This window comes from Sarcophilus harrisii, chromosome 1 (assembly GCF_902635505.1).
Source record: "Sarcophilus harrisii chromosome 1, mSarHar1.11, whole genome shotgun sequence".
NCBI lineage: Eukaryota > Metazoa > Chordata > Mammalia > Dasyuromorphia > Dasyuridae > Sarcophilus > Sarcophilus harrisii.
In genome coordinates, this window is record NC_045426.1 from 543,805,875 (window position 1) to 543,830,697 (window position 24,823).

At 34.9% G+C, this 24,823-nt stretch overlaps 1 protein-coding gene across 7 annotated transcripts in view; it reads left to right on the forward strand.

The window, feature by feature from the left end:
• The window catches only part of KIF13A (kinesin family member 13A), a 247,494-nt gene that overhangs the window by 183,201 nt on the left and 39,470 nt on the right, over positions 1–24,823 (forward strand). For all 7 annotated transcript variants that reach the window (XM_031946800.1, XM_031946801.1, XM_031946806.1 and 4 more), the window contains 9 exons: positions 5,782–5,995; positions 10,074–10,236; positions 10,928–11,068; positions 13,628–13,777; positions 15,611–15,775; positions 16,641–16,814; positions 22,121–22,272; positions 22,412–22,544; positions 22,741–22,887. In XM_031946800.1, the coding sequence (XP_031802660.1) occupies positions 5,782–5,995; positions 10,074–10,236; positions 10,928–11,068; positions 13,628–13,777; positions 15,611–15,775; positions 16,641–16,814; positions 22,121–22,272; positions 22,412–22,544; positions 22,741–22,887 (1,439 nt within the window). The remainder of the gene's footprint in view (positions 1–5,781; positions 5,996–10,073; positions 10,237–10,927; positions 11,069–13,627; positions 13,778–15,610; positions 15,776–16,640; positions 16,815–22,120; positions 22,273–22,411; positions 22,545–22,740; positions 22,888–24,823) is intronic.

Genomic DNA, 24,823 nt, shown 5'->3' on the forward strand with positions numbered 1-24,823 from the left:
AATATATTAAACACCATATATTTATAGTCTGAAATTTATTCAGTTTTACCTTTTTTTTTTTTCACTGATGTTCAGCGACCTATAAGTACTAGAATTTTTTGAGGGACCAATATTTGAGGTTTCAGGATGCTGTCATCTGATGTTAGACATCAGGGTCAATGATTGTACAATTATGGTTAGGAAATCATTAAAGTGGGAGATACAGAATCAATTCTGTGTAAAGAGACAAATAAAATAACTGAAGAGGAAAATAGGCACTAATAATGCTTATATAACTACTGAAGGATCAGTCCTGGTGAAATGATAGGAAGCTTTTATAAGAAAGTAAAATTTTCAAACAGCAGTATCTTCAAGGGGATATGGTTCCATGAGATAATGATGTCTAAGATGTAATCATTGGAATGTATATCTGAATTGGAGTGAAGTAGAATGTCAAGATGTGAGTGTTGAAGATTTCTGTGGCCAAAATGCTAAATGGATCATTAACATAAATATTAAAATCCCAGATAAAGATGATGGAAGGCAGGGGCTGGCTGAGAAAGTATGAGACTGAGACTATGAATCAGATATTAATCATTATGAGATTTGAAAGAGTGATCTAGAGATTGATAGACTACAGCAGCAAGGGTACAAATGGATTATGTGAACCTCAAAGGAAGAGAAATTATGAAAGATGACATTAGAGAACCTATCTGGACATAGCTCAAGAGAGCAAGAAATTTGACTACTTTTAACTCCTGGTCTTATGATCCATTTAAAATAGGAAAAGACTGCAAATGAGTTGGTGTTCTCAAAAGAAATCCAGCTTTCAGTTACATGGAGAAGATAATTAGAAGAAGAGTTGATGTATGGGAATTTTGTTGGGAACAGGATGGGATTGTTTTTGAGCTATTAGGACTTCCAAATTTTCAAACATTCCCATATTCATTTCAAACTCCAAATTATGTTCCTGAGTTAATTATTAATAATTTGGATTATCTGTTCACTTGTAATAACATCTATAGTGGAAAGTTAAATTGTTTAAGTTTCTGTGAAAAATTTATGGTTTAATTATACAGAGTAGTAAGGTGCTTTGCTCTTGTTTTTAATTCACTTTTCTTAGGAAAGAACCATAGAGTCACAAATGCTAGTTTTTGAGTTTGGCCCTTAGAGAAAGACTTTTTGTGAATATGAATGAGTTGTGTTTTTGAAAGATCGGATTTGTGCTTTACTTTTAAAATGATTAAATTTCACTTATGGTGAGAGAGTGTAATATTTGGAAAATACATGTAAATAAATTTCTGAAAGGAAAATTTTGTTTTCTGGTGCTTTCATACTTATAAATAATCATATAGGTTTATAGTTTCATATATAGCCCTCATTTTCTGGCCCAAAAATATTAATACCTACTGATATTTTTCTAGTTAATAATAAAAAATTAACCGTGTTCTTCCAATATTCTTCCAATCTTACCTTTTTGCAGTGTTTTATGGGAAGTTCATGTTCCATAAATTAGTCTAGTGATATGAGGGACATAATAAACTTCTGTGAAGAAAATTCTGTTTCTTGAAATACATGGTGAATTTAGATTTAATAGAAAGAATAGCTTTTTTTTTTAGCTGAAGCATATTTTCTCTTTGGTAGCAATAATTCCTAATTTAGTACATGCATTCGGTTTGAGAAAAGGTGGCACCCTTAGAGAAGAATGTAAAAGTATTTGGAATCTATAGAACTCATTAGTAAATGACGCTTGTCATAATTGATCTATGGTTATTTGGTGATTTTACCTATTGCAATTTTTTTTATTAACTTAACTGATTAAAACTAATCATCACTAATTTGTATTTTGTACCCTTTATTCTGATGACAATAACAGGAACTTAGTTAAATCCATAATTATTTAAGAAATCTATGAGGTCTTTCAGATAATGTTAAAAGTGTCACAAAAATTCACATTGAATCATTTGAATCTTCCACTTCTATCTGAAACATTAAAATCTAACACTTGAAAACACAACAAATATTTCATTGTTTGGTGACCAAATGTTCAAGGCCAGTGCCTCTCAACTTTTTAGGCTCAGATCCTCTTTTCAACTCTTAAAAATTATTGATGAGCCCCCCCAGACTTTACTTATATGGTTTATAGCTATCAGTATTCACCATATTACAAATTAAAATTAATACATTTTAAATATTCACTTTAAAATAAAAACAAACTCATTACATAACACATATAATATTTTAATGAAAAATAACCATATTTTTTCAGAACAAAAAAATTAGGGAGAATGTTTCCCATGTTTTTGCAAATCCCTTAATATTTGGCTTAATAAAGATAGCTGTAGTCTCATCTGCTGCTGTATTCCTTCTGTTGGAATATATTGTTTCAGTTTAAATATGTGAAGAAAATCCTGCCTTATCTATATATGTAGATGTAAAAGGAAGGAGTATTTAAATAGTCCTTTCAGATAATTGTAGGTGATGGTCTTTGATAGTAAATCAGAATTCAACAAAGGACAATTTCTTAAAGGTTACTTAAATGTGGAATATGGAATATGAAACCAAATTAGTGAACTTTTCTTACTTTGTTACATTAAAATTCATTGGTCTATCTAGTATTTTCAATGGATCATTTTCCCATACATTAATTAGGAACCATGCATTGGTCATTTGGAAAACATTAGTTCACTGAGAACTTCCAACTGTTGAAAATTTTCCATTACATAATAACAACAAAAAAAGGTGAATGTAGCAAAGGTTTTTCAGAATGCTAATTTCCTTTCTTTCTTTCTTTCTTTCTTGCTAATTTCCTTTTCTTTCTTTCTTTCTTTCTTTCTTTCTTTCTTTCTTTCTTTCTTTCTTTCTTTCTCTCTCTCTCTCTCTCTCTCTCTGAGGCAAGTGGGGTTAAGTGACTTGCTCAGGGTCACACAGCTAGGAAGTGTGAAGTGTCTGAGGCCAGATTTGATCTCATGTCCTCCTGACTTCAGGGATAGTGCTCTATCCATTGTGCCACCTAGCTGTCCCAGAGTTCTAATTTTCACTAGAAAGCTTGAATTTTATCATTGGTAACAAATAATATCAATTATTTTTCTTTCAAGAAAATGTCTGCCAAATTCATAAGTTTGAATAATCTTATTTTGTCTGCTAGTGATTCTCTCAATTAAAAATGATATTCCATGGAAAAAGCAGCTAGTTCAGTTTTCAGCTCAGTCTCCGAAGTACTTTTCCTTGAAAACAATCATTCTACTTGGTTATGCAGCAGCAGTTTTATCCAGATTTCCCATTTTATCACATAGAATATTAAAAAGGCATGTTATTTAGGACTTTGATGTAATAAAATTAATAATTTTTGTTTCTTCAAGGACATTCTTAAAATAAAATTAGCTTAAAAAAGGATAGAGTAATTATTAATATACTTTGGTACCACTGCTATTATTCATGTTAAGGATTGTTTTTTACATTGTTTTTACATCTTGGGTACAAATATCAATATAATTGTTCCAGGATGAACTATGAAACTCAAGTTAGTCAACAGTAAATATTTTAGCACCATTTGTGTTTGTTGCCACATACTCACGTAAAAGAATATCTTTAATGATTTGTTGGTGCTGATACAAGACAAACTTAAAACTCTTAAGTTCAGCCATATCTGTAGATTTGTCCATTTGTAATATAAAAATATAATTCTGCACTTGAGATTTTAATTCCATCTTTAGGTTTACTGATAAGTCTCTAATTCACAAAAAATACAATCTTTGGAAAAAGCCAATGTATACTCAAGAGAGAATAACAATGAAAAAGTAAAATCATATTTTAGCTATCTGACTATGAAAATAGTTTTGACCTCTTGGACCCACTGAAAGGGTCTTGGGGATTGCCAGGGATCTATAGAAACCACCTGGGAGACCATTGGTCATGCAAAGGTTTTGCCCATTTCAATGCCTTTGTTTTTCTCATCAATACCACTTAATCATTATATATTCAATAAAAATTTTTTGATAGTGATTTTGGTGTTCAGTACTTTATTGCCTAAATATATCTATTTTTCAGCCTTTCTCAGTGACAGCTGGCAGTCAGCTGACCCTCATATGGGGCCATTTTTTCTACTATTGTAATTTATATTTATATATTCAACTATAGTTATTACTATTATTTAGCATCCCAAGTCCTCTGTCATACCAAGAATAAGAAGAGGAAATTTTCATCACTCTTTGCCATCCTCTCCAACATTCTTCTGCTTTTAGTCTCTGACAATGAGGTGGCCCTTTTGATTTTAGAATTGTTAATTGCATAAATGTCTTTTGGTTTGTGTAACCCATAAGAACATAATATTTACAGTTGGAAGGAACTTTGGAAATGATCTGGTCTATCTCACTCATTTTTACAGCTGAGAAAATAGAGGATCATAAAGGTTAAGTAATTTGTCCAACGTCACAGAGAAAGTAAACAGAATAATATTCAGCTCCAGGTCCTATAAAGACAGGCTGCTTTACACTGTATCACCCAGTGGTACATTAGACACTAGTTTTTCTTATTCCTTTCACACATTTCAGACTCTATGACTCCATTTGGGGTTTTCTTTGCAAAGACATTGGAATACTTTTGCCATTTCTTTCTCCAGCTCATTTTACAGATTAGGGAACTGAGGCCACAGGGGTTAAGTGACTTGTCCAGGGTCACACAGCTAGTAAGTATCTGAGGCTGGATTTGAACTCATGAAGATGAGTCTTTCTGACTCCAAATCCTGTGCTCTATTTATTTTGCCACCCAGCTATCCTGGATACTAGCTAGTTGTTAATAATTATCTGTGAGAGGGCCACCTTAGAGCCTGCTAGCTATTAAAATCCTTAAGAAAAATAAATGTTTTTTGAGAATTCATAGACTGGTTTTGATATTTCAACAATTGTTCAACTTTGTATTGGTGAACTTGGGCCCTTCCTTACAACCTAGATTTATACCAGCTAGAAATCAAAGTTAGCCTCTTGTTGTTTTGTAAAGAAAAGACTAAAGGAGAATTGACTTTTTAGACAACAGACAGTAGGGTTTAGTGAAGCCATTAGCTAATGGAAAATGGCCAGTTTTCAGTCAGCCAAATATTCCCAAAATTTTTTTTTTATGATTTTCTGTGTTTCTTCTGACATAATGCAAGTTTGAAGACTGAGATTTGTGGCTAAAATTGGCAGGGTAAACTCTGTATCATAAAGTATATTCAAAATAATGTCTGTGTCTTTTCTGCCTGAGAACTACATGACTACTAACCTCTGTTCAAAGAGTGAACTCATATGGCTAAAGCCTTAGAGTAGTTCAAGATCTTGGAAAGTTTTCATTCACAGCCAAGATTTATGGTTTCCCTTTTGTCTCTAGAACAAACTTCTCCACCCCACTCCAAAAGCTACTTGTAAAGCATTGCCATCTGTTTTCTATTTTTCTGTATCTAAATATTGGAGGTGCTTGTCAAATAGTAAACAGATATCAGAACTAAATCTCCAGCAGTTTGCTTCAGATTTCAAGACCTAATAATTTAGAGCAATAAATGGGTTAATATAGCACCATTTATATTAAGGAAAAGGACCAGTCAATGCATTCCATCCCAGCAGTAAAGTCCTAAGACCAGTAATGAATTTCTATCACGATGCTGTTAAACATCAAAATCCCAAATGTCAGTGCAAGGAACTGAATGTATTATTGGAAATAGCAGAGACTTTTTTTATTCTAGGAAGTAACAGAAAGGCAGTTTGTTGGAACATAGTACCTGCTTTGGCTTCCAGTTTGTCTCACGTGCCACTTCTCTTTCTTTGACAGACCCAGTTCAGAATGTGGTTCAGGTTCTGGAGAAACAGTATTTAGAGGAGAAGCGAAGTGCCCTGGAGGAGCAACGCATGATGTATGAGCGTGAACTGGAGCAACTGAGACAACAGCTGTCTCCTGAGAGACAGCACCAGAACAGCGGCACTGACCGGCTCACCTTCACAGGGCAGACAGCTCAGCAGAAGGTGACCTTGTGGGCAGAGGAAAGGTAAAAGGAGAGGAACCTTCCTGAATAGTGATTCCCATGAGCAGTGAACATAGAGTGGAAGTGGCAGAAGACAAGCCCACTTCCTTGGCGTTGTGATTGGGTTAAGACAGATGTTGGCATTTACTATTCCTGGTAATTACTTTAAGTGCATGACAGCTGTTAAATGGTCAAGAGAATTTGCTAGTTTACAACCTCAATGTATTAGAATGGAGAATAAGATGCACTTTAGTGTACAATTATTTTTCTTCTTCTACCTTTTCCTTCTACTTTCAACATTGATTAAATATAATTTCAGTTTTAATGCAATGGCTCTTCTGTTGAGTGTTGTTTCAGGTAAAAATAGAAGCATCAGGTTTGCTTGACCCGAGTCATACCCAAGAAAGGCTATCCTTTGACTAGACATCATAATAAAAGGGGTAACTGAACCTGTTAAACAAAACTTTAAAGATTACCTCAAGAAGCTAGCTTGGACTACCTGCATTACTTCTCAGTTCACTTTCCATTTATTTAAAAAAGAGAAAAAAAGCAAAGTGTTCACTGGATGATGCAAGTGGTTTTAAATTACAGTATTATAATTCCATGCCAGAAGAAATATAAATTTTAAAAACCTTTTTTACTCATTTTTTCCACTTAATAATATTTTGTTTTCTAATTACCGGTAAAGATCATTTTCAACATTTACTTTTTTTTAGAAGGATATATGAATATATAGTGATATTTTTTTTCTTTTTCTTTTTTTGGGGGGCGTGAATGAAGCAATTAGAATTAAGTAATTTGCTTAGAGTCACACAGATAACATTCACTTTTTTATAAGATTTTGAGTTCCAAATTTTTTTTCTCCCTCCTTCCCTTTTCTCTCCCTTAAAATGCCAAACAATTTGATATAGGTTATACATGTACAATCATATTAAACACATTTACATATTAGTCATGTTGTGAAAGAAGAATCATGACGAAAGGAAAATACCATGAGAAAGGGGGAAAAAATGTGAAAATAGCATGCTTCAATATGCATTCAGACTCCATAGTTCTTTCTCTGGGTGTGGATAGCATTTTTTATTATGAGTCTTTTGGAACTGTCTTAGAGGATAATTGCAGAGAAGAGTTTCAGAGTTGATATAGAACAGTGTTGTTACTGTGTACAATGTTCTCCTGATTCTGTTCACTTTTACCCAGCATTAGTTCGTGTAAGTCTTCCCAGATTTTTCTGAAAGCATCTTGTTCATTATTTCTCATAATGCAAAATTACATTGCATTCATATACTACAATGGGTCCAGGTGTCCCATAAATTTCCAATTCTTTGCCACCACAAAAAGAGCTGCTCTAATCATTTTTGTACATGTAGGTACCTTTCTATTTTTTATGATTTTGGGGGAGATACAGATTTAGTAGTGGTATTGTTGGATCAAAGGGTATATAAAGTTTTATAACTTTTTGAGCATAGTTCCAAATTGCTTTCCAGAATGTTTAGATCAGTAACTCCACCAACAATGTATTAATAAAACATTATTTATTTATATGCCACAATATTTTTTCTTATCTCGCAGCTTTAGATTTATTTTTTATTTTGGCTTTATTTCTGGATAATGAAAGGAATAGGAAGGAAATTATTGTATAAATTCTCTTGAAGAGATAAGAACACTTACAGTATTTTTTTTGCTGTGCTTTTCAGAACAAAGCTAAAAAAATAGTTCTTTTAAAGATAACACTATCTAATGTAATTCATCTAACAATTGTGAGGTAAATGTAGGAAGCTTTCAGTCATTCAAGAAAATTTGCACTGTTTAATCAAGAAAATTTGAGCTATTAAATCTTTAAACTATATTGAAACTTTGAGGACACTTTGTATATATTGTCTCTTCTGTGGTACTATCTGAAAAGCATTATGGAAGATATCAAGAAGTATTTTTTAAAAATCCTTACCCAAAATAAGACTATAAGTAGAAAAAAATAAGAATAACATGTAAGAAAAAAAGATAAATTTTCTAAAATTCAAAGAATGATGCCATGGTCAAGGACTCTAAAAATGAAGACAGCTCAAGAGGTATGGAAATCTCTCAAGAGTGAAATTATGGCAATATAATTCTAAGGAGAAAAGTGTGTAAAAAGATTTGTGTGTTGATGAATCCTAATTTTAAAAAGAGAAGTCCAAAAAAATTGAAGGGGCAGGAGAAATAATATAAAATAATTATGTAAAAAGTTAGACAATTATTTAAGAAAATTTATCAGAAATTCAAAAACTATTATAAAGCAATACTTGGTTTAATCATTAATTGAGTGACAAATGCCTGGATGTGAAAAGAAAGGAGAGATCACTATAACCTGGAAGATAGGTAGAATTTGGATAATCAGAGAAAAATTATGTAGCTGATAGTGTATGATTGCGCCATACTAGATATAGAGCTATTAGCTTAAACCTAACATATTGAAAACTGGACTCACCATCTCACTTTCTCTCACTCCACTAAAATTGTGGACTCTCTTCTCAACTTCCTTATTTCAGTTGAAAGTACCATCTTTCAAATGATCTAAACTTAGTTATTTTTAACTCTCCCTCACCACTCTCATCCAGCCATATATCAAGTCCTATCATATCTAATTTTTCTCCTTCCCATTTACATTGCCACCTAATTTAGCTCCTCATTACCTGTCATTTGGACAATTGTAATCATCTCTATACTCTTCTCCCTACTTCCATCCTCTCTTCATTTGTCATTCTCATAACTACCAAAATAATCAATGCACAAGCATGACAATGTGACTCTATTACTCAGAAACTTTTAGTAGTTCTCTATTATCTAAACAATCCAATAAAAAGTCTTTATCCTGAAATTTAGGCCCTCTGCAGTCTAGTTTCAGATTATCGTTCTGGTCTTATTTCATCCTAGTTTCCTTCAGATACCATGTTCTAGCCAAACTAGACTCATGTTTTGTTCTCTTACCCTATTCTCTTTTCTTTCCCACATACATTTGCATAATAATATAAATATATGCCTTATCTTACTGAAATCCTTCTCTCTTTTTAAAAGCAATTTGCTTTTTTAAACTATAAAGATGAAAGGAAATCTATTATTCTTGATTTAATTCTCATCATTTTTATCCATGAAATAGAAGTAGCAGGAGCCTTGCTAAAGAGTGATCAATCATATTATAGTTTGTGATAATCAAGAGGGAATTGCTGTTAATAGTCTCATTTTTCCAAGGGGAAAAAAATCCTTGGAATTCAAAGAAGTAATAGTCATGACGCCATGACCAATGGCTCTAAAAGAGAAATCAGCTCAAGAGGCATGGAAATCTCTCAGTAGTGAAATTCTGAAATAGAATTCTAAGGGAACCTGATTGGAGGAGAATGGGTAAGGAGAGTAATAGTATATGAACAGCTTGATGTAGGTTCACTCTGATGATCTCTAATTTTTTTTAAAAAGGCATATGGAGAATCTTAGGTGATTCAGTGGATAAAATCTGTCTCTGGGGTCAGAAAGATTTGAGTTCATATTTGACCTCTAAAACACTTATTAGCTGTGTGATCGTGGGCAAATTACTTAACCTTGATTTCCTAAAACAACAACCACCAAAAAAAAAAAAAAAAAAAAAAACAGAAGGGACAGGAACATATGGGGAAAGTGAGATTACCTTGTATTGATGGATGAAAGACTAATGTCCAAAATAAACTAATGCTTCAAAAAATACTAAACATACAAAAAAAAAAAAAAAAAAAAAAGGATTTTTAAAAGGTAAATTCAAAGCAAGAAAAAGATGAGATGTCCAAAAGTTTTGGTTTGAGATTTGACTCTGTCAGTGATAATTGTAGGCAAAAAATTTAACCTTTGTGAACCTATTCTTAAGAGAGGCAGCATGAACGGTATTCAGAGACTTGATCTTGAAACCAGGAAGACCATCATTCCAAAGGACTAAAGGACATTGAGAAATTAGCATTTAATTAATTCGCTCCCTGTATTTATTCTTAGGTTGTTGAGAATTGGTTTTCTCTTGTTGTTTTTTTTTTTAATTGTAGCAGATTCTAAGAGTAATTGTCAATTTTCTTAAGTTTGTAATTTTCTTTCTCCTATAACACAGAGATGAGCTTTTCCGGCAGAGCTTAGCAAAATTACGAGAGCAGATAGTAAAAGCCAACACCCTGGTGAGGGAAGCAAACTTCTTAGCTGAGGAAATGAATAAGCTCACTGATTACCAAGTGACTCTTCAGATTCCTGCTGCAAATCTCAGTGCCAATAGGAAGGTAAGAGCAACCAATTTATAAAGAGAATGAGAGTGAATTCAGAAAGATAAGAAACTATTAAAGTACAAAAGTACTTATTAAAAGGGGACATTGATGGTAACCAAAACCTCATCCACATCTGATGAAAGATTTTCAGCCATGCACATTATTTAATTTTTTAATCATGTTCTTAGGTCTTTTACCACCTAAATTGAAGCACTGTTTAAAATAATTTGTTTTTTCTTACGTAAATTTCGCTTTCTTGAATTTAGATATTTGTGTTATGTATTAAAAATAGGAGTTCTGTAATGAAGACTAGTGGTAACTATCAATTCATCTCATTCTCAGTGACTGTCCAGATATATTAGCAGCATCTGATCTCTTTAAATTAAGAACTTGATGAGCAGTGGCTCATTTTATGCAAACTCCACCCCCAATATACACACATCCCTAAAAAGAAAAATTACCTAAATTATTTCTACAAATTTAGATATGATTTGGGCTTTTGGGAAATATTTGGAGTTTTTCTGTCCTTGGATTTAAGAGACTTTTCCCATCCCAGGGAAATTGTTAAAGAGTACCTCTGTAGGCTCATTATATGGTTACCTTCTAGCCTATTTGCTGGACAGAAAGATGCAAGGGTGGGAATTCTCTTATACTGGGTATAAACAACATTAAAGAATTCATCTTTGTGTATGTGTTTGTGATGCAGAGGGGTGCCATAGTGAGTGAACCAGCAATTCAAGTGAGGAGAAAAGGGAAAAGCACCCAAGTGTGGAACATTGAGAAGCTGGAGAATAAATTGATTGACATGAGAGACCTCTATCAAGAATGGAAAGAGAAAGTTCCTGAGGTAAAGAGACAAAACTTTACAGCATTTAAAACATATAATTAAAATTATAAGACTGTCTGAAAATATGTGTGTGTATAAATATACATGTATATATGTATGTATATACATGCTAAATACAGACCTATATGGAAACCTATGTAAGCCCACTTTATACATGCTTGCTTGTATTGATACTTTGAAAAGTTAACACTCAGCAAAGAAAATATCAGATAAATGTGATTTTTGAAGAACTAGGTTAAATCAATGGTATCTCTAAAAACATGAATTACAATTTGCTAATAAGGTTTTTTTTAACAGTTGACATTTAAATGACACCTTTAAGCTTTGCAAAGTGCTTTACTTATCTCATTTGGACCTCATTACAAACTTATTAAGTAGGTTATCCAACTATTATTGTACCTATTTTTTAAGATGAGGAAATTAAGCATCAGAGAGATTGTGATATCCCCTCATGGTCATACATGGTCACAGTATTCAAGATAAAACCATATTTTCTGTTCCCTCATCCAACCCTTGATCCATTATACTGAGCACTCAGTTTTTGTTTTTGTTGTAATTATTTTCTGTTGACAAGCCTCAATTTTTCTTCCCCACCCACAAAAGAAAAACAAAAGCCTTATAATAAACCTACAGTGCCAAGCAAAATAAATTTTTACATTAGCCATGTCATTTAAAAAAATGTCTCAGTCTACATCCTGAGTCCATCACTTTTATGTCAGGATGTGGATAGCTTGGAGTTCATTACCTCTGTAATTATAGTTGGTCATTGCATGGTTCAGAGTTAGTCAACCTGTTTGTTTTTACCTGCTTGATTATATTTCTAATGCATTTTTGGAGTCAAATGCAGCAAATACAAAACCAATTTTTTTTCTTACTATTGTATAAGTCCTGGAGAAGATCCTTTTTGAACACAGCATGGAATTCATTAACTTATTATCAGGATTCCAGTGCTTATAACCAAAGATGCCTATAAATACTCCTCCAGCTTCTGAGAATGTCCTTTTAGGTTACGAGATAGGAAGTTAAGTTTGGTCCTGTAGTAATGAAAGTAAAAGACATTGTGCAAGTTAGCATCTAATGATTAGCTCAATGCCTAGCACACGGTGGGCCCTTAATAAATGTTTATTGAGAGCACTAATGAAAGAACTCTGGGAGATGACTAAGAACCATTACATTGAATTCCCACTCCCTATATTCTTGTCTGCCTGCATTTTTTATTTCCTTCACAGGCTAATTATACACTATTTCAAAGTCTGATTCTTTTTGTACAGCAAAATAACGGTCTGGATATGCATACATATATTGTATTTAACTTAAACTCTTAACATATTTAACATGTATTGGTCTTCCCAGGTTATTTATACCTTCTAAATCCAATTCTCCCTGAGCAACAAGAAAGCTGTTCGGTTCTGCACACATATATTGTATCCAAGATCTACTGTAACCTATTTAACATGTATAGGACTGCTTGCCATCTTGGGGAGAGGATGGAGGGAGGGAGGGGAAAAATTGGAACAGAAGTGAGTGCAAGGGATAATGTTGTAAAAAATTAGCCTGGCATGGGTTCTGTCAATAAAAAGTTATTTAAAAAAAAAAACAAAACATGTATTGGTCTACCTGACATCTGGGGGAGGGGATGGCGGAAGAAAGGGAAAAGTTGGAACAAAAGGTTTTGCAATTGTCACTGCTGAAAAATTACCCATGCATATAGCTTGTAAATAAAAAGCTATAATAAAATAAATAAATAAATGTTTATTGAACAGAATATGGAAGCAGCTACTCAATAGTGCAAAGAGCATTTGGTTTTAAAGGCAGAACTAAATAGTTCTGAATTTCAGATCTGCTCCTCGTGATCTTAGGCCAAGTCACTGCCCTCCCAGGGCCTCAGTTTCCCATCTCTGTCACGTGGGCATTGAGCTAGGTGATCTCTACACTCCCTTGCGGTTGTAAGTCCTGTGAGTCTGCAGGTAACCATAGAGGGGAGAGGGTAGGGAGGGGAAGCAGAACACAAAATGAAAAGGAAGAAAGATTGGTGAATAATTAGAGTGCAGGGGAAAAAGGCTGGGCCTGGAGTGGGAGGATTTAGGCGGAGATGCTAGCTCTGCCTCGCTGAGGGAGCGAGGGCCATTTTCTTCCTTTTTCAAATGAATACTTTGCATTGGGTGGCCCTAGGGTCTTTCCATAAACCTATGACGTTAGCATGGCTTTGTCCGTTTTCATCTTCACTATTTTCAGAAATGAGGAAGCGAATCTCGGGCGATGGTTCTGCTCATTATTAGATTGACTCGGCTTTTATCACCCTAGAAAAATCTTTTTTGATCAATCATAGCTATTAAGAACAACAACATTTACGCGGTGCTTTAAAGTTTGCAGAAAGCTTTGGCTCTCTCAGCAGCTGAGAGGCAGGGGCCTGGGGAGCTTCATTTTACACGGGGGGAAACGGAGGCAGAGAGCGGGGTTTTTAAATCACCCCTGCACACAGCTAGTGTCTGAGGCTGGGTCTGCTGCCTCCCAAGGCCACAGGTTGCTTACTCCTTGTTATTTTCTTTCTCCCCAAAGGTAAAGAGAGTGTGCGGCAAACGCGGGGACCCGTTTTACGAAGCCCAAGAAAACCACAACCTGATCGGCGTGGCCAACGTCTTCCTGGAGTGCCTCTTCTACGATGTGAAGCTTCAGTACGCCGTCCCCATCATCAGCCAGCAGGGGGAGGTAAGGGCCAAGCCTCAGCCGCGTGGTTTTTTAATGTGTCACGTCATGCCGTTTTATTCCTGAAATAAATCCAAAAACCTGAATAACTTGAACGGTGAACTTATGGTTCCTGGACCACGACTTTCCCCCTCGGTTAGCTAAGAAAAATTATTTCAATTATCTCGATTAAATTTTAGTTTTCTTTCTTTTTCTCACAATTTTCAGGACTAAGATAGTATTTTTTTTTTTTTTACTTAAAGCTTTTTATTTTCAAAACATATGCATGGATAATTTTCCATAACTAACCCTTGCAAAACCTTGTGATCCAGTCCCCCTCCCCTCCTCCTAACCTCCTCCCCTAAATGGCAATATATGTTAAATCCAATATATGCATGCATATTTGTGAGCCACACTCAATCCCCAAGTACTCTCTCTGGGTGTAGAGGGCTCTCTTCAACATAAGATCATTGGAACTGGCCTCGGTCATCTCATTGTTAAAAAAGAGCCATGTCCATAAAATAGTTCTTTTAAAAAATATTTAGGAAGTAATATTTTATTTTCTTGATCTTCAAGTTTTTTTTCACCTGAGCAGGGTCTTTTAAAACTTGACTGACCTTCATGAATCCTTTCAAAATATCTTTTTCCAAACCCATATCTTTTATCTTAAAGTTTTGATTCCATTTTCTCCTTCCCTCTATATTTCCAAGCCCAAAGAATGCTTCAACATGTGACAACAAGTAGACACATGGGAAAGATCACTGAATTTGCACTTCTGAATATTTTAAGAAGCCAATTTAAATCTCTCCACTCTTAACCTTTTTTTCCCTTCTAATTCAGCTCATTCATTTGTCCATTTTAGTTATAAATTGCAACCATTCTTATAGTATGCTGAAATTCAAACTACTTCTATTTTACACCTTTCATTAGTTTCATTCTTTTCATTAATAATTTAAGTAACATTATTTTCTGTGTTTTCAATTAAACAGAACCAAATTTTAGCATTCAATGTGTTGTCCTTTGACTCCCCAGACCTTGGTACCTTATCATCTGACCAAGGTAGAAATGGTCAGCAAATTAAAATACAGTGTAGTAGGTGTGCAGTAGTTCTATACTTACCCCTGCTTCCCTGGATATCTTATCACAGACAGCCAGTACCTTTAAGAGAGAACTAATGAACTCTGAGCACAGATTGAAGCATGATTTTTTTTCTTTTTTTATTTTTCTTATTCCTTTCTTTCTTTCCCCCCTCCCACAAAATAACTAATGTGGAAATGTGGTTTGCATGATTTCATGTGTGTAATGTGTATCATGTTTCTTGCCTTCTCATTAAGTGGGGAAGAGGAAAGAGAGAGAAAAAAAAATTGGCACTGAAAGAAGTTTTAAATAAAACAAGATGATTTCAAAAAAAAGAAAAAGTAGACTCCTATAGTGAATGGAGACAATATTTGTTTCACTTAGCTGCTTTTTAAATTTTCTCTCTACTTAATTTTTCTCAGTTGCCATTCCTTCCACATTATTCCTTACAGAGCTGCTGGAAGAATCATTTGAGATGATGTATATAAGCTCTTTGCAAACTTTGAAGCACTGTGTAAATGCTATTGACTTTTTCTTTATTGTTGAATATTATTCATTAAGCCTGCCGATGTCCATGGTACCCATCCTTAACATGGAACCTGAATACTGTATAAAGCAGATAGAACTGATGTAGTAGTCCCTGCCCTTGAGGAATAAAGTCCTGAGCCAGTCACTGTTCACTCCAAGGTGGAAGCAATGCAGACACCATGTTGTACTCTTGTTAGTTGTACTGTTGTACTCTTCTTAGCCTCTAGCCATTTAATGTCTTTTTGGTCCCAGGTTGCAGGACGCCTACATGTTGAAGTGATGCGTGTCACAGGAGTTGTTCCAGAGCGTATGATTGAAGGTGATGACTCCTCAGAGAACTCCAGTGAAAGTGGGAGCCTTGAAGTCATGGACAGCAATGGTGAAATCATTCATCGAGTCAAAAAATTGACATGCCGGGTGAGATGAGTGATGGGGAGGGGGGGAGGATGGTCTTATGTATGTGATCCATTTTTAAAAAGCAATATTTACTAATCTAGCAAGAACTATTTTTCACTTGAGACAGTTAAAGACGAGTTGAGAATGGATATAAAATCTGAGTATGTATCTCTTTCTAAAATTGGTTTGCTTTACTTAAAATAATTTGTATTTCTCCTTGAAGGATGTAATTTTAAAAGTTCCATGAACTTTTTCCTGGAAAAGATTGTAGCCATACTAGAAACTAGTTAGGAGACTTTTTTCCATATGTATGATATTTTAAAACTATGTGCGTTTCAGATTGAGAATGATGGCATAGATATTATTACAGAAGTAATGAGTGAAGATTTGTCAAAGATCTGACAAAGATAGTGTCAAAGAGTCAAATGGCTGATTAATTTTATTTGCCAGTCAATCAGATTGCTATGCACCTACTCTGTGCCAGACACTACACTGAGCAGTATACAAAACTCTGATATGTTGCCACTCATTATGGAAGCCATTCTAAGCTCTGGGGACACAGAGAAAGACCAAAAAAAAAACCAGTTTCTGTCTTCATGGAACTCATAGTTGAATGGGAGACACAACCTCTGTGTACTAATAAGTAATGTGCTAAGCAAATTAAAGATAATGAACGGAGGAAAGGGACTAATGATCAGAAAAGGCTTCTTATAGAAAGCAGAACTTTTAATAGATACCTGGGAAGCTAGATGAGGAAGGCAAGAGTTCTGAGCATGGAAATGTATTTCATGATTTACATTTATATTTGAGGATATTGAAAGAAGAAATACTTTTCAGCTAGATATTTTTCTTATAGAAGTTGCATTACTTTTTTTTATTTCTTCAGGTTAAAATTAAAGAAGCAACTGGGCTACCCCTAAATCTCTCAAATTTTGTCTTCTGTCAATACACATTCTGGGACCAATGTGGCTCAACAGTAGCAGCTCCAGTGGTTGATCCAGATGTGCCCTCACCTCAATCCAAGGAACCTCAGTTTACAGTAACTTTTTCTCACTGTGAGGTATCAATTTCATCATTTTAATTTAGCATTTATTAAATGATTATTACATAGAGAATAGTCTGCTAGATAATAGGGTAGATAAAAAGATAAATAATAATAATAGCCAATATTTATTTAGCACCTTATTCTCAATTTACAGATGAGGATACCAACTGAAGCTTGGAGAGGTTAAATGCATTTTCCAAGGTCAAACTGTTATTAATTATCTTAGGTAGAATTCAAACAGACGTGCTTCTGTCTCTACATTATCATACCTTTGATAAACTAAGATATAATTCTTACCCTCATAGAGTCTATAGGACACATATATAATTACCTCTAATAAAAACACATAATTATATAAATGAGAAAGGAACAAGTTTTATGAGATTGTCTTGAGGAAAGGAAAGATATTTATGAGAGAAGAATTTCTGGAGGAAGTAAAATTTGAATTGAGTTGTAAAACATGGGTGGACAGAGATAGGGAAAGGACATGCCAGACATTGAGAATAATGTAAATAGAAGCACTGAAGAAGGAATGGGAGAGCCATGAATGGGTGGTCAACAGACTAGGCCAATTTAGAATACATGGAAGAGAGTAGGAGGAAACAAGACTCTTATCAGTGTTCTTTATTACTAAGCTAAGAAATTTAAACTGTACATAATAGGCAGTAGGTAAACTTTGAAGGGGTTATTCTGGGACAATTTATATATATATAAGGATAGTAAGTCTGATAGATGGGAAGGGCAGACAAGAATTTTAAAGGAGATAGGTAGACTTGTTAAGAGCTGTTGCAATTATTTTGTTGATAATCAACTTAGCAATTCTTTTCAACACAGTGATCTACAACAGTTCTAAAAGGACTCATGATGAGAAATGATAGGCACCTTCAGAAAGAGAATTGATGAATTCTGAGTACAGAATGAAGCATAATTTTTCCTCCAATTTTCATGTTCCTTTTACCCCCATAATATAACTAATGTGGAAGTGTGGTTTGCATGATTTTATATGTGCAATGGATATTATATTTTTTGCCTTCTCCATGGGTGGAGAAAAATCGGAACTGAAAATAAATATTTTTTAAGTAAAATATTTTCCACAAAAAGAGGCTAATGGTATAATTGAGGCATGCCATATAGTAATGGGAAAGGAAAGAAAGCAACACCTCAGTGGTTGAGGTTCAGTAGTTGCTGAAAATAACCTGGAGGAAGTCTCACAACCTTGCTGACTATATACATTAGAAATTCATGCTATCCAATCTCAACTGTACTCTGATTGCATCAAGGAAGTCTTTATTTTTCCCTATTTGATTTCCAATTTCATTATTTAGGGGAATCACTCCAAACTTTCTCTTCTGTACTCAAGCTTGCCATAGCTATTCCATCCCCTTTTCTTCTCATCTGAGAACACAGACCTGCTCTTTATTAAGAAAACTGTAGCCATTCAATGTGAATTCTTCCTTCTTCCATTCCATTCTTTTCAAACTCTTTGACATGATTTCTTACCACTCTGTGTGGTTCAGACAGCATTTAATAAAAAAAAAGCTGGAGAGATCTCTAGAAGCAAAGCAAAGTTTATTATATGTTCTCACGAGAATTGGGCATCTTCCCACCCATCAAGCAGGTAATCGAAGGGAGGAGGCATCGTAGGGGACAGGGTCAATACTTTTTATCCCCCTCCCACCACTGACCCTCATCCTTATTGGCTGAGGATCTTACATTCTAAACTCAGGAACTACCCAAGAAATTGAACTTGACCAATATTAGTTGCCCATATTTGACCTAAACAGAAAGACACTGATGTCATAGGAGGATAACAAGGGGACTTAAGTATGCCTTTAGGGGACAGCAGGGAGGGGACTTAAGTATGCCCTTGACTTGATGCTTAAAGTCCTTCAGGCCTACTCAAACTTTAAAATAGATGAAGCCTTACTCGATTTTCACAACTGTCTTGAAAGATCTCGCCTCATCTCATTCAACTCTCTGCCTTGTTCTCTGTCTCACAAAGAAATAACCCTTCTCCTTGCCAAGGAAAGCAACCTTGGCTACAGTACATTTAATCTTCTCTCCTCCCGTGTTCTCCAGCTGAATGCAACCTCAACCATTCTCTTTCTCAAAACTTCGGCCTTTCCTTATCTGCTAGTTATTTCCCTACTGCCTTCACTCATGTCCAAGTCTCTACCATCCTTTTAAATTAAAAAAAAAAAACAAAAAACTTTATAAGATGCTACCATCCCCTAAAGCCAATCATCCTATATTTCTTTTACCTTTTTCATGAAACTCCTTGAAAAAGCTTCCTCCATTTCCCCTTCTCTCCTTCACTCTTCAGCCATTTGTAATCTCATGATTGATCAAAAACCCCTGTCTCTTAAGTGACTAATGATCTCTTAATTTCTACATCTGTTGATATTCTCTCAATGCTAATCCTTCTCAACTACATTTGACACTATTGACCACTGTCTTCTTCTGTATATTATTTCCTTTCTGAATTTCTGTGACCTTTCTCTCTCCTGGTTGTTATCCTATCTGCCTAATTACTTCTCAGTCTAATTGTGGTTTCTGTGGTTCTGTCCAAGATCTCTTTCCTTTTCACTTTGATTTTTCTTCTCTTCTCTCTGTCTCTCTCTCTTATTCGCCTTCTCTCCTTTCCTCTCTTCCTTTCCCTCCTTCAGCTTCTATGTGTTTAATTTTCTCCTCTGTGCAAATGTTTCCCAGATTTGTATTTCCAACTCTAGTCTATTTTCTGAGCTTTGCTTGCATATCACCAATTACCTATTGAATATTTCAGGATATTCTGAAGACATTTAAAATCAATATGTCCAAAACAGAATCCATTATCATTCTACTACTCTCTTCCAGTCTTCTCAACTTCTCCATTTATGTTGAAGGTATCACTATCCTTTTATATATCTCAGCTATGCAACCTTCTCATTATTCTATACTTTCTTGCTTTTTCTATCTTTACAACCTTTTTGCTGCTCAGAGATAATTGATTACTTTATGAAAATACTTTTAAGGAAGTGAATAATGAGGTGAAATCTGAATTTGTTTAGAATATAAATGATAGATTTGGTATTGGCATTTACATCAACAAACCCAATATTACTATTTTCTTACTGAAAAAGAAAGATACAAAATTTTATCAACTTCAGTTTGAAAAATTCAGTCCAAATCCCTCTCCTCGTCAACTCTCTCCACACAGCTACCATGATAGTGTAGGCTCACATTTCTCACTTGGATTATTTCATTCATTTCAGAAGCCTTTTGGTTGGGTTTGGCTGGACAAGCCTTTGATTGTCTCAAATCTGCAGTCCATACTACACCATGCTGCCAAAGCAATTTTCTATATGTTATAATATATTAGGATCATTCTTCTTTTATTTATTTTCAAAATAGACAGATGCAAAGGTAGTTTTCAACATTTACCATTGCAAAATCTTGTGTTCCAAATTCTTTTTCCTTTTTTCTCCACACTTCCTCCCCTAGATAGCACATAATCCAATATGTGTTAAACATTGTACAATTCTTTTATACGTATTTTCATATTTATCATGCTGCACAAGAAAAATCAGATCAAAAAGGAAAAAAATTAGAAAAAAACATAAATCAAACAAACAACAACAAATAAGGTGAAAATACTATGTTGTGATCCACATTCAGTCCCAACAGTCTTCTTTCTGGATGCAAATGGTTCTCTCCATCTAGTGCAACTGACTTGAATCACCAAAGCTATGTCCATCCAGGGTCATTCTCTAAGTCAATAAATGCCCATAGCCTCCTATTCCTTCTAAGATAACACACACACACACACACACACACACTTCTTTATTTGAATTTTAAAGCCCTTTACCATCCTACTCTGCAATTGCTATTTTTAGCCTTGCTGGGCATTGCTTTCCCTCTCATACTTTGTGATCCTGCCTAACTGTTCTCTGTATTCCGTTAAATTAGCACTCATTCTCTCTCCTGGCTCTGGACCTTTTATTCTGGCCTTGATCCATTCCTGGAGTTCTCAGGCACAATCTTTTGCAGAAAGCCTTTACTGAACCTTCAAAAACTATTGTTCTTCTTTAATACTCCTTGTATCTGACTACTTTTTATATATTTGAAATTTATTAATTTAATATTTATGCTGTTTACATTTATTTATGGGTTTTGTCTCCATTAGATTTTATGCTCCTTGTGAATATTATTTGTTTCTTTTTTCTTTTTCCTACTTGTGTACACATCATCTAGCATGGTACCTAACACACAATAGATCTTTAACAAGTACTTGTTGATTGATCAATTGGTTAACTGACCTCAGGCCAATTTATCTAACCTTTTGGCACCATAGCTTTCCTATTGGTAAAATGGGAAAGGATTAGGCTAGACTATTTAATTTTTTTTAAATTATTAATGTCTTTTGGTTTTAGATTATCTTTATAAGCTCATAGATTTAGAGGTTGTTTATGTAGGTGGAATGAAGTCACTCGAAGAATAGAAATGTGGATTTCTATACTTGAACTCAATGAGATGAAATCTTAGAAGTCACTGAGTCCAATCCTTCTTTATCCCTTTTGGGAAAGTCAGACTCAGAGAAGTTATTTCACTTACCTAGGGTTCTATAGGCAGTGGTGGCGCAGAGATTTGAAGTCTCTTACTTTAAATCCTATGTGCTTTCCACTATACCATGCTGTCTACTTTTTTTTTTCTTAACGAAACTATCCCCATCCATCAACCCATCCCTTATAACAAAGAATAAAAAACACAAGGAAGGGGGAAAAGATGAGCATTTCAGCAAAAGCAACCAATATATCAATTGAGCCCTATAATATTTTTTTTTCTTCTTTTTTTTTTTTTTAAATAGCTTTTTATTGACAGAATCCATGCCAGGGTAATTTTTTACAACATTATCCCTTGCACTCAACTTCTGTTCCGATTTTTCCCCTCCCTCCCTCCACCCTCTCCCCCAGATGGCAAGCAGTCCTATACATGTTAAATGGATTACAGTAGATCTTGGATACAATATATGTGTGCAGAACCGAACAATTTTCTTGTTGCTCAGGGAGAATTGGATTTAGAAGGTATAAATAACCTGGGAAGAAGAACAAAAATGCAAGCAGTTTACATTCATTTCCTAGTGTTCTTTCTTTGGGTGTAGCTGCTGCTGTCCATCCTTGATCAATTGAAACTAAGTATAATATTTATATATACCAACCTATAAAATAGGAGGGACAATTTCAAGTTAAGAACCCAAATCTTTAAGCAGCTAAGATTATAAAGAAGTTTCATAGAAATTATTCTTCATTCTTCTGCCCTGTTGATCCTTTTCCTCCATATTTTAGGACTATGTTGTGAATGTCACAGAAGAATTCTTGGAGTTTATTTCAGATGGAGCTCTTGCAATTGAAGTGTGGGGTCACAGATGTAGTGGAAATGGAAGTTCCATCTGGGAAGTTGATTCTCTTCATGCTAAAACAAGAACACTCCAGGACAGGTTTGTAATTGGAAGGCAAGCCAAAGCTTGGGAGGGGGGCTCACAGTTTTATGGAGTGACTTGTTATGTTGGTAAGCACAGAGCCTAGCTCCAGTGCTCCTGAGTGCTACAGCACTGTTGGCTGATATTGTTTTTATAGATGGAATGAAGTCACTCGAAGAATAGAAATGTGGATTTCTATACTTGAACTCAATGAGATGGGTGAATATGCTGCAGTGGAACTTCATCAGGCAAAAGATGTGAATACAGGGGGTGTCTTTCAACTAAGACAGGTATTGTACCTGGATTTTCTCTATCCCTGCACTTCTCCATGTATTTCCCTGACTTTCTTCACAGTTTCAAACATCTGCATTTCTCTGTGTCTCTTTCTCTCTTCTCCTCCCTTTCCTTCTTCCCCTTTACTCTTTCTCCCATCCCTTATCATTCCTTTTCTCCTTACCACCACCACCCATTTCTTATTCTGTGCAGGGTCATTCCCGCAGAGTTCAGGTAACAGTGAAGCCTGTTCAGCACTCTGGTACATTGCCACTTATGGTGGAAGCCATTCTCTCTGTCTCTATTGGCTGTGTAACTGCAAGATCTACCAAACTCCAAAGAGGATTGGATAGCTATCAGGTAAGGAAGCAGGGTTTGAAACGAAATTGTTAAAGGGTTAGTTGAGAGTAAAAGATGTTGATTAGAGAACTGTGATAAGGCTAATTTGGGAATAACATTTACTTTCCCCATAACAGTTTGAAAACTCAAAATTCAGATTTGTTTATGATCTCTATTTTTAAGTTTTAGATCTTTGCTGGGAACTATAATATAATGGTTATATATTCTATAATACACTTCTTATTGTGAGTGGTTCTTTTACAAATGGCTTGGTCATAATTGAATATTAAAATTTACCATCCCATTCTAATATCTATCTATCCATCTCCTAAAGTTTTTTTTTCCTTCACTTTTTGGCCTAATTTGCCAGTTATATACAACTGTGGCAAGAGCACCAAGAGATGACGTCAAGGTCTTTTTTTGTCTAGTAAGACTGAGTGTGATAAGGCATTTGCAAAATAAAGAAAAAACCCTAGGAAGCAGTAGTCAGTTTAGGAATCACAAATAATGGCTTCTTTTTTTCTTAATACTTAAAACATTCCATACAAAAAGGTTTGATTTTGTTGTTCAGTCATTTTTCATATGTCTGACTCTCTGTGACTCCATTTGGGGTTTTCTTGGCAAAGACACTGAATGGTTTGCCATTTCCTTCTCTAGCTCATTTTACAGACAAACAGGGTTACGTGACTTGCCCAGGCTCACACAGATATAAGTGTCTGAGGTCAGATTTGAACTCATGAAGATGAACTAGCTGTCAAGAATAAGGTAGAATATTAATTAGTGGTACCTGACAAGCCTGAAAGAGGTGATAGATTTCACCAGACACGGCTTACTACTACAGAATGACTTCTGCTACTAGAGAATGGCTCCAATACACATGACTGAGAGTATGAAATTCTCCAGTTTGGACTCATATACGTCCTCTCAACTCAAGGAGCCTTGGATAGAAGAAAATCATCCTTCTTTCTATCCTCTGGCTCCTCCAAGAAGATTGGGCATAAGCCCAGCCACTTCTGTTTGTCCTCTGACTCAGCCAACTTCAAAGTTGCCTAAGCAGCCAAACAAAAGCATTTATTTCTGCAGACCAAATGAAAGTATGTTAGAAATCTGGCTCAGAGTTAAAGGCTTCTTGAATGGGGAGTACTATTAAGTACCGTGCTCCTGTCAGCCCGTTCTTCCCTATTCTCTGACTGAACTTTCACTCCAGTTTGAAATTGAATGGACTAATAGCTAAAATGCTGGAAGTTATCTCCCTCTCCCCCCTTCAAGCATCAAATAAGTTCCCTATTCCCCCTTGAGTTTACAACAGCTCATTGTCTACCTGTGAGATTAAGAATGGGGTTTTCAAAGTTTTGTCAATCTAATTCTGCCACTAAATTGTTAGTCATTCTATAACCTCAGACAAACAAGTGAACCAACAAGTCTCAACAAATAATTGAATCAACAAGACCTAGGAGTCCAACTAACTTAAATTCCTGTTAGGGGATGTTCAGAGAACTTAATAGCTTTTCTCTCCAGTGGTCTTTCAACTTTTTTTCTTTTGTTTTTGTTTTTGTTCTTAAGAAAAGACATGTAGTGTAGTAAAGTAAAAATAGTGCTGGATTTAGAATCAGAAGATCTGAATTCAAATCCTGCCTTTTGGCAATTACAACCTGTTACATTGGGCAAAATACTTAACCTCTCCTTATCTATAAAACTGATGGTCTATAAAATCCATAAGATTCCTTCTAAATCTAGAATCCTATTAAAAACCAATCCATAACATGCCTATTTCGCAATTATAGATAGATTTTCAGTCTTTAGAAGCAATTCTGTAGATTAAACAAATGTTCGTAAAGATATGTGATTCTTATGTAATATGAAATATTCATTTGAGACCACTATACCCAGAATTGTAATTGCATCTAATAACAGTAAAATTCATCCAGTTCATAGCCCAGAAACTCTTATGTAACAG